General features: G+C 38.2%; 1 protein-coding gene across 5 annotated transcripts in view; it reads right to left on the bottom strand.

Annotated features, from left to right (window-relative positions):
• LOC143481929 (uncharacterized) overlaps positions 1-12,491 on the bottom strand; it is a 30,179-nt gene that overhangs the window by 4,068 nt on the left and 13,620 nt on the right. The window contains exons 5-9 of one of the 5 annotated variants that reach the window (XR_013122108.1): positions 6,995-12,387; positions 6,659-6,875; positions 5,945-6,174; positions 2,517-2,644; positions 329-475 (exon numbers count right to left, since the gene is read on the bottom strand). Coding sequence is in view for 2 of the 5 variants with exons in the window: in XM_076980118.1 (XP_076836233.1) it covers positions 5,753-5,795; positions 5,945-6,174; positions 6,659-6,875; positions 6,995-12,387 (5,883 nt within the window). In the remaining 3 variants the exon portion in view is untranslated. Of the gene's footprint in view, positions 1-328; positions 2,645-4,224; positions 4,316-4,542; positions 5,796-5,944; positions 6,175-6,658; positions 6,876-6,994; positions 12,388-12,491 lie in introns of those variants that run through there. The other 4 variants (XR_013122106.1, XR_013122107.1, XM_076980118.1 and 1 more) reach the window with 4 other exon arrangements.

The raw sequence follows: 12,491 nt of genomic DNA, 5'->3' as shown, positions 1-12,491 counted from the left end.
AACTCTATGAAGGCTCTTGCCAGCTTCTAGTTTGCACAGTATAATAAAATCCTGACCAGTACTCCTTCAAATATACTATACAATTCACTAATTTGAGCTGCTGCAGTTACTCAAAATTTCCAAAGACACTGATGTCTAACACTTTAAATCACCTCTTGGGGGAGATTTTACAAAGGCCAAGTGATGTGTTTACAAGTTAGGTGTACATAAAACATTTAAAAACTCCAATATAGGAGCTGTCAGGGTTTTGGAAAGTAAAAATGACTGATTTTCACATGCCTTCATAGTCACATTATCACAAACGTGTAACTCACTATTGATTACTTACATCTGTTCTGCGTTCCTTTTTTGAAAGTCTCTCTGTGCTCTCAGTGCACGGTTTCCATCATGGTCACGAGCATTGGTAAACCACTTTGAGACAGCTCTCTCAACATCTTTAGTTAATTCTGAAGATAAGCATTTTGTTTTAGGGCACCTACAAAACAAAATTTAAAATTCAGATAGAATAAACTGAGGCAAAAACAACTACCACATGTTACTTTACAGAGCACCAAAACGAGAAAACCGCTATCTAACTTGGACCCATTACAAGAATGATTAGTAGCTGTTTATCCGTAAGACAATACTCTTTTCTGCTATACACAAGATTGTCTATGGTAGGTTAGGACTACGATCATTTGTTTTTCCCCTCATACTGGGATTAATACTACACAGCTCTACCTTAGAAATGCAGTCATTTGTACAGTGGTACCTCGAGATACGAGTTTAATCCGTTCCAGACCCGTGCTCGTATCTCGAACTGCTCGGTTCTGGAAGCAATTTAACAATGTAAAATATTGTAATTGGTTCCGGTCCTTAAAAAAGTCACAAAACTAGCGTAAATGTGGAAAAAAAGACATGTACTCCGGCCGAACAGACGAGCGAGTTCGGCTACACGAGTGCCTTTCTCATGCAGGTGAATAATCTCCTGCTTAGTTTCTATAGTTATCATTCTCTTCTCACTGGACTTTCCACTACTAGAGCCTTTTTTGGAGCCATAATGCAAAACAAACGTTTGTAGTATTGAAATACTGTACTGTATACACCGTACGTAGTGTTACTCGTTGCAAAGCACACATGCGAATGGCTGTTGTTACGACCACTGGTGGTCGTTGTGGTGTTCGTGTCTGACGTTACAGGTCCAGATGTGTGTCTCCTCCCACCGTGTATGTCATTCGCTTCCTGGTTGTTGTGGATTGGCTGTCCACCGCCCAAGACCCACAGTCCCCCCTTTAAAAGACCATCAAATCAGCAAGACGAGGAGATTATTCTCCCGATTGGCGTGTGGTGTGTTATAGAGTTTGTTCGATTGTTTGGTTGATTTTCTGGAATTTGACTTTGAATTATTTCGTCCCTGTACTTGAGTTTGGATTTGCCCCTTTTGGTCTTGGTAGCTGGTGTATATATTGTATGTGTTTATGTATATAATTTATGTGTATATACAGTATATGTAAATAGTGTGTAAATATAAAAATCCTGCTTGTTAATTCGGCCCAGAAGGGAAGAAAGGACACGACGCTCTTTTGGTTAAACCGTTCTCTTTGTTTTGTCATAGGTAGTTAGGGTAGGTTATTGTTATTTACTTTCATTTCTTTAAATCACATTAGGTTAGGTAGTTGATATTATTTTGGTTAGAGACGTTTTTGTTTGTTATTTTGAGCATTGTGTCGTGTCCTGGAGTTACATCCCTTGGCCATACATTGAATAAATTCGTCATTTCATTCATATCCATCTCACTCCCTCTTTTCCATATCATACTCATTCTCTGTTAGGGCTATAGCCTAGAGTAGTCGTAACACTGTGATGACCGGTTCATGCTCGTATCTCGAACGTGCACTCGGGTGTCGAACAGAAATTTTGCTCGTCTCGGTGCTCGTATCTTGGATCGCTCGTATATAGAGCAGCTCGTATCTCGAGGTACCACTGTATTTGGTATATTTAATGCCAGGACACGACTTACTATTAACTGTAAAGGTTTATCACTTAATTAATAACTAACAGGACAATTATCTTTTCTACCAAAACGTTAAGCAAACATTCTCTAAACATAACTAGCTAGCTAGTTAACCAAGGTGACCACTTAGTTCTAGTGTTTGCTAAGATAGGTTAACTCACTATCTTAGGTTAGCTAGCCTAGCAACATTGAAATTTGCACTTATGTCTTAGCTGATCTAGGAAAATTAATTAACTAAATCTAGGTGGGTTACGTCGAAAATGTGTAAACATAGACATTTAAACACTATATTTCCCCCCACAGATTATTCCTCTTAGCCATAACAAATGAACGCTTGCGTTCTACCTTTCAACGCTAACGGTTGTTTTAGCTATCAAGCTAGCAAATTAACATAGCTAGGTTTGAATTAAATATAACGTCAGGCATTATATCCTCAGATATTTTTCTTTCTTTCATTGTATATTTGTTCTTTTACACATTGATAACCAAATTAGAGAAACCGGATAAAAAGTTAATTTCTTACCTCAGTGAATGATATCTCCAACGGATATAAAAATTCACTTTCAGTCAGGCCAGGCGGGAGACCGTTTAGTCTTTCGTTGGAGGCGGGCGCGCACGAGAGGAGGCGAGGCAATGGTTTATTCCATGCATCTGAAGCAGGTTCATTAACTTTCTTAATATTTTGAATGAATTTAGTTATTATAACTGCTTCACAAATTAAACTATATCAACATGCAATTTATTTGTTTGTGTGCCAGAGAAATATCCAGTTCTACCATCATTTGCTTGAGCTGAGGTATAAAATCGTGTACTATGTAAAAATGTCTGTTTTGTAAATGGTATTTAAAAGTCCGTTTTTAAAATATTAGGCTGTTTTAAAAATCAGGCCCACGTGGGTCCCAACTATAACCCAACTGGGGCCGGGATTTATAACCCCAATGGGGCCCACAAATGTAACTCAACTGGGGCCCGAATAGAACCCTTAAAAAAGCCCACTCTAAGCCCATGCCCAGATAAAACCCATACTGCCCAGTTAAATCCCATGTGGGGCCCATGTGGACATGTTGGCTGGGGTAACGGAGGGTGGAAGTGCTCCTGTGATAAGCAAATAACACTATTTTTGTTTGTACTTCCATCTGGAAGTTTCTTATATTTAAATTTCCCATCCACCAGCGTAGCCTCTTCAGTCATCTCCATCATGCTCATCTTATTGTACATCCATATAATCAGTATGCCCGGAACTCGTGCACTGAGAAACATTCCACGGTGCAAAAGTGTCTCATGCGTTAAATGGGTAAATTTTTTTAGTTCGTTATTTTCCCTGTAATTAATTAATCGAAATTAACGCGTTAAAGTCCCACCACTAATATATATATATATATATATATATATATATATATATATATATATTATATATATATATAGTATATATATATAGTATATATATACTATAGTATAGTATATATAGTATTAATCTAGATTAATTTCAAGATTTCAGTGAGATTAATCTATATATATATATATAGATTAATCTCACTGAAATCTTGAAATTAATCTAGATTAATCTATATTAAAATGGCTCATATGTGTGCTACCCAAGTAATGACTAAAAGTCAGTTTTTGAGATAGGGTTTCTTAATACAGAGGTTGCATTAGACCAGGAGCTCATCTCCTGTTTCCAAAATGCATCAATGACTGCTTTTGAGAAAGCTGTTCTACTTTGATACTTGAAGAAAAAAAACATGCTCAATAAAATGTAGGCTACTCGTGTTCAACGGTTTATTCAGTTAAACATGAATTTGTAAGCCTACATACTGTACATTAAAAGGGGTTAATAACATGTTTATTCAGCTAAACATGATATTTGAAATGTAAGCTAACATTTAGTACATTTAACCTCACGGACGTAATTTGGGGGAGACTTTTTCAAAAGCCGGTTTTGGTCCTCTGCAGTTTTAACGATTAAAAAGAAATATTTAAATAGCGACGAATCTAGCGCTAGGACCATAAAGAAAACGACCGTTCCGAGCTCCGCTCCGGTAACACTTTACGTTCCTAAAAATGAATTTTCCATGAAGCAAACCTGGCGACTTCGTGGCCGCATCCATATAAACACATGTACGATTTGTAATTCACAGGTTTGAAAACTCGTTCTCGCCCCTACTGTGCAATTTGGTTAGGAATACAGCCGAACTAAACTATCAAGTTGAAAGTCATCATAGTTTGCTTACCCATTTTGACCCAGTTCCCAACTAGTGTTGCCACCTGTCCCGGTTTTCCCGGGACTGTCCCGGTTTTCACGTGCCTGTCCCGGTTTTTCTTCTTTTTAATATTTGGTCCCGGCAAAAAAAAAACAGGTTAGTTCAAACCACGATTCAGACTGTTTCTGCACACTTTAAATCTTTTTTTTTTCTCGCTGTGTCCATTTTAAACTCCTTCGGTAAAATTTTACGTTCGCCAACACCCCCCCCCCCCCCCCCCCCCCCGCTCAACAACTTACGTTTGCCGCCACCACCCTCCCCCCCTCGTGAAAAGATTACACTCGCCACCCTGTGTCAGTATGACAGTGTCCTTGTTTTTTGTCAGACCTAGGTGGCAACCCTATTCCCAACCCAACTTTAAGAATAGATTAACGGCGATAACGGCGCCCGATAAGAGTATCAAATTAACGGATATATAAATATATAAAATGTGTGCTATATATATATATATTAGTGGTGGGAAAAATGAGATGACAGTACAGCTTTAGAAACGCAATAAACAATAATATCTGTACTATATAACTTCTTAAGCAAAATAAGGTTCCAAACAAAATAAGGTTCCACAGCTCTGTGTTCCTCGGAAGTGGAATATGTAAACGACGCACACGAGGGCATCAAAGGAATGAATCGAAACTAGCTAGCGGTGGTACGCTAATGGTAGCTAGCATCGCCACAGCGGGCGGAAATTATCATACAGTTAAGCCCGCTCACTAAGAGGGAAGATATGATTGGTCAATTTTGCTGTCATTTGAAACTGGTATTGCACTGAATTATAACTGCCTGGCCCTCTGTAAATTAAGAGCGGGCCCACCAATCACCACCATTCTGCGGAGGCATCACAGTCCTGATAGGGGGAGACACAGACTCACAGGCTTCCACTTAACTTAACCCTCACCTTCCAACACAGATTGAATACACGGTTGAATAATTTATGTGCTTATATTTTTGTAATTGTTTAGATGTCGATTGTCAAACTGTAAGTAGATAAAATAAAATTAGATAAATTATATTATATATATTTATGTTTTAAGAATATTTTAGGCCCTCTGAGAGGGCATAGAGGGCCCTGACAGTGTGTGTGTGTGTTTAATTTATTGGTTACATATTTAGCTTGTATTTTTTATCCTGGTTACATGCTTCTACAAAGACAATTCCATAAAGCACATATAAAATGCTTTGGCTTTCCAGTGGATGTGTCAAAGCTGTGGATGGATGTGTCTGTGCTGTCAGCAGATGCGCCGATACTGCCAGCAGACATCCCGGTGCTGACTCCTACCTGAGACCCATCATCCGTATTGGAGGGACTGCTTAGCCTAGAAATAGAACTTCTACTGGTTGGGCCACCAAATGGAGGATGGGTTCCCTTTTGAGTCTTTGTCCTCCCAAGGTTTCTTCCTAATCCCTGCCTAGGGAGAATTTCCTTGCCACTGTTGCCTCTGTCTTGCTCATTAGGGATCTGGACCCATGTGCTTGTAAAGCTTCTTGGTGACAACGTGTTCTAACAAGCACTATATAAATAAATTTGTCTTGAGAAGTGAGATCTAACAAAGCAAGGGAAGGGGCTCAATGTTGCTGACCAATAATCGGGGGAGGCAGAGTGCTAGAATGAGGCATTGGGACTTGGTGACTGGGGATTCAATTGTAAATGCAAAATGGAAACTATTCTGGAATTGAAGATAAGATAGCTTACCTATTATATTTGCCAACAAATCCAAGACGGTAGCTTTTGATGGTTTTATAGTCAGAACTGCTGATGGACTTGCAATGGTAATGGATACTCTTAGAATATTCCTGCAAAGCATGATCTGTCTCCTTTTTGGTTCCTCCAATGATGGCATATTTCCCTGGATTTTTCTGAGAGTAGTCATACCCTCTCTGAAGATTTAGGATGGGTGCATATAATTCAAGGTTTTTCTGAACCTATTAATAAAATAAATTAAACATCTCAGTATAGCAGAATAAGCATATCCTAACTGTCCTGAATATTCATTTATTTCATTTATTGATTTCAGTGGATTTTATGAAATCACCATATGATCTGTAGGTTATTTGGGGACGCATTACTTGAACATCAATGAAATCACATGACACATGCATGTGCCATCACCTTACCTGGGTCATACAAATTATTATTGCAGTTAATTAAAGCAACACAACATGTGTTCTCAACATTACCTACATAGAACATTGAAAAACATTTGTCCTTTTTCTGAAATTAGAACACTAAAGAATGTTATTATTATTAAAATAACCCAAAACATTGGGATAGCATACAATGAATGTGTTGTAAATTCAATACAATAATAGTGATCAATATTTTTGCTTTGGAAAAAAACCCAGAAAGGTCTGGAAAACTACCCTAATACAAGTTGCCATTTAACCAATATTATGGTATTAGAAATACCTCATTTTTCACTTTTTCACGGAGGATTATAGATTCTTTCTTTGGGTCATCTGTATTGCTGCCAGTTACTTGTGCAATTGCATGATAAAGACAATTCTGATTTTCTGAGTTGACACGGAGTATTTTCCCATCAGCTTGCACAATTTCAAAATGCCCACTGTACAGTTGTTGTTCACCCTGGATCTTTGATTTGAACCATGTGAAAAAACCTCTCTTCCTAAAAGAAAAATTCCATATCAAATAATCATTAAATACCAGTCATGTAATTAAGTACATTGTTCAACATAAAATACATTATTTAAAATATAGTAGATGATACTTTGTTATTAGACTTACTCTGGTGGATGCAAGTCTTTGGCATATTTTGTCAGTCTCAGTGATATGTCACCTGCTGATTTGTTGGTACCAGGATAAAATTCTTCAGATAACTGATTTCCATGCTGATCAACGACTGAGAGTCTAATTCCTTTTCCATTGATCAGGTCACTTTTTGTGAGCACATAAATATCTACAGCTGATGCAGGGTGATCAAATTTGCTTATATCTTCTGCATATTGCAATAGCTCTTTCTGTTCATCTTCTGAGAGAATTGTTTTTGTACTGTGGCTAGCAGATTTCATGTTGTGCTTGTGTCTCTGATCATAAAAAAACTGTTGAGTTTTGTGTTTCTGTAATATATTGTCAACAATGTTTCCAGCTCTTTTGTTCAACTCTCTTGTAAATGTCTTTGTCATAAGCTTGGTCATATGTTCAGAACAGACCTTGAGAAACTGATCAGCGACATCTTGAGCAACTACATGTAGAAGTTCAGTTTTGAGGCGCTGTACATCTTGTAATTCATGTCGTCCGTCTTGATCATACTTTTCTCCCTGAAGCTCATTGATGCTCTTCAGTAATTCTGGTATGACTTTGCTGTCTATTATCTCCTTTGTAGGAATGTTGTTCAACAATTCAATGAAATAGGTGTAGTAATCAGAACCTTGCAAACACCATTTGACTCCTTTAGCTACACCTGAAAGTCTTACTTTGTCCAAAAGTTCTGTGGCTGCATTACACACCTCAGAAAGTCTGCTGATAACTTGATGGACTTTTGTGCCGTTGAAAATGAGCTGAGGGATGATGTCATTACAGAGCAAGGCAACTGATGTTTTCACTTGTTTCTCATAATTCTGGTCTATCTTGAAATTACTGGTTTGCAGTGCTGCTTTTGGAACATCTGAGCTAATGAGGTCACTCAGAGACTTAACCAAGTCCTTATTCCCCTTCACTGATGAACAAACAAGATCCCCAAAAGCTAATTTAAAAATCTCCTCAAATGTTTTTTTAAGTGCCTCGTCGATTCCATAGTTCATGGCAGTGATTACAGATTGTTTTCCTAGTTCCTGAGCAGCAAACTTGACGCCATGTCTGAAGTTCTGTTTAAGCGCAGTTGAAGATGTCATTTTTTTTACCACACCACCCAAGGATTCCTTTGCAGCAAATGATGTCCCAGATTGAATGGTACCTTTAAGTGAAGTAAACATGTGCTTTCCTGATTTGATAACATCAGATGCAACAGAAGAGAATGACTTTGTACCGTTAAGAAGACCTTTGGTCACATTATACACTGAAGTGACTGCTTTCTTGATAGTGCTGAAACCAGCACTTAGTAAAGACATTCCAATACTGATACTCTTAGATATTGCCCATGATGCCCAATCGAATGATCCCTTTACCATGCCCTCTATCCCATTAATCATGTCTGACACTCCTTCTGAAATGAGGCCAAGTCCAAGTTGGGTAGCGGTGCCAAATGACAAGGCACAAACAAGAACTCCAGCAACCACTTGTAAGAGCCCAAGGAAAAAGCAAATCAAAGCATCCCAGCAGAACTTAGGCTTCTGTTTTACTTCAAAAACAATTCCCAGGCCGTACTCATATAACGCCATCAGCTCGTTTGTGATGATGAAGTTGTTTTCTTCTGACAGCGTATAGACTGAACACTCTTCTGTAATGGCATCACTATTGCTTTTTTCTAACTCTTCCAGTTTGCCCAAAGCATTATCCACATATGTCATCCAAGACTTGAAGATGTTCATTCTGGCCTCCATTTGACACTGAAAATTGTTTATATGATGGGATTCAAAGTTATCAGAGACTGCTAAGTTGCATGAGACCATTGTGTTTGAAACCTCTGACACATAGACACCTATGAAATCTTTTGTTTCCTTTAGTAGCATCTTAGCCTCTGCCTTATAGTCATCCTTGGCAAGATTAATTGTGATATATGCCTGGTTATAGAGTGCCACAGCTTTGTAGAATGGGTCACATTTTGCAACATTTTGCCAACAGGATTTTGCTCCATAGTCATTTTTGCATTTGTTTTGGCTGTGTAGATTCATTCTCACAATCGCTTGTCCAGTGTGATCATAAAAATTATTGCTTCTTCCTGCGAGCAGGTTTTCACTTGTTTGTTTCAGTGTTTGGATAAGGTCTGATTCAAGTTCAGTGAAATCATCGTGTTTGTTGATGTGTTCTTCATGAAGGGTCAGCCACAAGGCCCATGATTCTTTCAAAGTATTGAGTGCAGGTTGATAATCAAATTTAGCCTGGTAGGATGTAAAGCAATCAGGAATATCACCAAGCTTCAGCTGCAAGGGGTCCTGGCGTTCCTTCTCTGTGTAATGTCTTTCAAAGTCATTCAGAAATGTACAAAAAGTAGAAAACAGTTTTTCCTTTAGATTTATTTCAACAAGCTCATCACTTTCCATGTCATGTATGCGCTTAATTTCATATTCTTCTCTGAGCTGTCGCATGATTTCCACAGACTGATCTTGGTAAGCAGGTGCTAGATGATCTTGATTCAGAATCATTTGGACCATGCCAGGATTTCCTTTCCGGGCTGTGCGGCCAAAGATTTGTTTCTCTACTCTTCTATTGCGGGGGAAATGAGTAAGAAGAACAAAAAGGCCACCACATTCATTCACACTTTCCTCAACCTTTATGTCTGTCCCACGGCCTCCAAGATTTGTGGCGATAATAATTCTTCCTGCACAAAATTTCTGTTTTTCAATATTGTGTCTCTCGCTAATTGTATACAGAGTTATCTGGTCTGCCTTACAGCTTCCTTCACCATTCATTTTCCTATGAACTTCATTTGCAGTTTTAACATCTTCACAAATTACTAAGACAACTTGTCCCCTATCTGCTACTTTCCATGAACATTCACAAATAGTCTGAATCCATTCATTGTTGTCTCCTTTCACCTGGAGAGATGGAAGCTCAACAACCTTTTTGTGTCGATGAGCAGGAATTGTGTAACTTTTTGTTTCATAATGCCTTGCCAGGAAGTCCTTGTCTGCATCACCTCCTAATGTACCTGAAACACCAAATATTCCAGTTCCATTAATGTACCTTTTAAAGTAATGGAAATTTGACATGTAGTTTGTCACATTGGATAGTGATGAAACTGCAAGGTGGTGCTTCATCTCCAAAAACTGTTGCAGCCCATTTCCCCACTTCTTGTTTTTTTCCAACACTCCACTTGCTCTGAAGTCCACTGGAATTATGGAATTATATTCATGTTTCTCAGGACCATTGGCAAGTCCTCTCTCTGCAGCTGGTGAAATGTCTATCATGTATTCTCTGCCCAGAGTCATTTCAACAGCCTTTAGTGCATTCTCAACAAGCACTGGTAACTGATTCTCAATGTAGTTTTTCAAGAAAAAAGGGATGACAATGAACATTTTAGATTCTTTGAAATCTGGAGCTGATGGGACTTTATCTGAGTACTTAATAAATGAATTTATTGTACTCACAGTTTCCTCAATGAGTGACTTCTCAGCCATGATTTCACATGCCAATCCACCTTCAAGCAGTAGCATTTCAATGTTAAGATCAGCCTGAACTTTCTCTGGTCCGAAAGTCTTGGCTTTCTTATTATTTTCAGAATAGCAGTGAAAGGCCACACTATTCTCAAAAACTTCCTCAAATATTCTCAGAAGGTCATATTGTTGCGAAATTCCAATTTTTTTCATGACTTCAGCAAAAGCTTTTGACATACTGTCCTGGAAGTCACTAACTTCTTTTTCTTCCTCTGTTTTAGTCTCGGCTCTACACAACATTTCAATGTCCTCCTGGGAATAAAACCCCAAATCCACTCCCGGCAGTAAGATTTCATTTACTGAAAAGTATTCTGATGTTTCCAGTCTCATAACAGCAGATGTTACAGTTTTATGAAAGTGCTGTATTCTTGTTATCCATTTTATCTCACCTGTTTCTAACATTTCAATTGGCTGACATGTTGATATCATGGCCCATATGCTGGCAATAACTTGCTCCAAATGTCTCAAACCACTGGCTTCATGGGACAAGAACGTTACCTGAACTCCATTGTCCAAGGTCATATAGTCCACTTCGTCCACAATTACAATCTCAAATTTCCTTTCTCCACGAGTGGTTCTCTTCTCAAACTCTTGTTTAAGTGTGTCTGCTGCAAAATAACCAACTGTGCCATAGACTATTTGTTGTCTGTATGCTTCTTTCAACAATTTGTCCTGTTCCTCAGAAGAACACACACCTGAGTGAGGTGGAGGTATTACAGATGATGTGACACCAAACATTTGAAATAGTTTTTGCCACTCTTCTTTGTCCCGCCGTGCCAGAACTGGAGAACTGGTCACAATGTCAACATGTACTCCACGAACTGCCATAATTGTAGCAAACATGGCTAAAATACAGGACTTCCCTTCTCCTGTTCCAATCTCAAGGAGACAACCTTTATTTGACAGAAGTAGCAAGAGTAATGATGCTAGTTGTGTAAGCCTGGGAAAATAGCCTTGAATCACCTGGTTATCTGTTGCTGTAAACGTTGAGCTATCTTGCACAGCTATTGACATGTCAATTAATACTTGTTTTAGAATGTTTATATCTGGATTTGCAAGATCAAGAGATTTAATCATTCTTTTGTCATCCTCTATTTGGTCCTTGGTAAGATCTACCCATTGATATTTTGGAAGGTCTGATTCCATGTACCTCAGCACATCCTCCATAATAACCAAAGTATTTAATGAACAGTTTTCTTCCTGAAGCTCCCTCAAAATTGTGTCTGCATCTTTGTCCTTGACATTTTTTGCTTGTTGTTGCAGAAACATTAAAGGATTTTCATCTTTGAAAGCAGAAAGTGTTAGGAGACAACTTAACTGGTAGGTTTGTGCTGTGTAGAGAATTGAATGTATTTCATTGCAGTTGAAAACTAAAGCCTTGCGAATGAAAAGCATTATTTCTATGGGAATCCAAATCCCATTAAACAGCATTTGTCCCAAAATCTCCCTGCTTTGTTGTGATAGGTCTGGAATTGAATCAAGAATATTTAATAAAATACATTCAGCCAGCGTTGGATTTGTGACATAAAGTTCTTCGATCAAACCAAAGAGAATGTCGTACTGTTTCCCTCCACCAAAATCTTGATCAGTTTCCTTTTCTGTGTCAATAACACTGTGCAGTGTTAATTGAAGAGACGCCTCTAAAATTATGAGCTTCTCCGTCAGAGATAAATCCTCATATCCTACAGCTTGGTCAAAAGTAAACTGAGACCAAACTGAAAGACTGTTTTCTCTACAACATTTGAGCATTATTTCATTGTGCAGTGTCTTAATCCTGTTGGCTATTGTTGAGGTCTCTAATTCTTTATCTTCTGTAATTTGGTGCTTCAGCAGAAGTCTTTTGAATTCATCTTCTATAACAGAAACCTACATTGAATATGACCAAAACAAAAAAAAACACAAGCAACACAAGTAATGAGTAAATAAAAAGTGAAAAAGTGCTTAATGAACTTTTGCAAACCCCTGATGAC

This window comes from Brachyhypopomus gauderio, chromosome 18 (assembly GCF_052324685.1).
Source record: "Brachyhypopomus gauderio isolate BG-103 chromosome 18, BGAUD_0.2, whole genome shotgun sequence".
NCBI classification, from domain to species: domain Eukaryota; kingdom Metazoa; phylum Chordata; class Actinopteri; order Gymnotiformes; family Hypopomidae; genus Brachyhypopomus; species Brachyhypopomus gauderio.
This window is presented reverse-complemented; position numbering and strand designations above follow the sequence as displayed.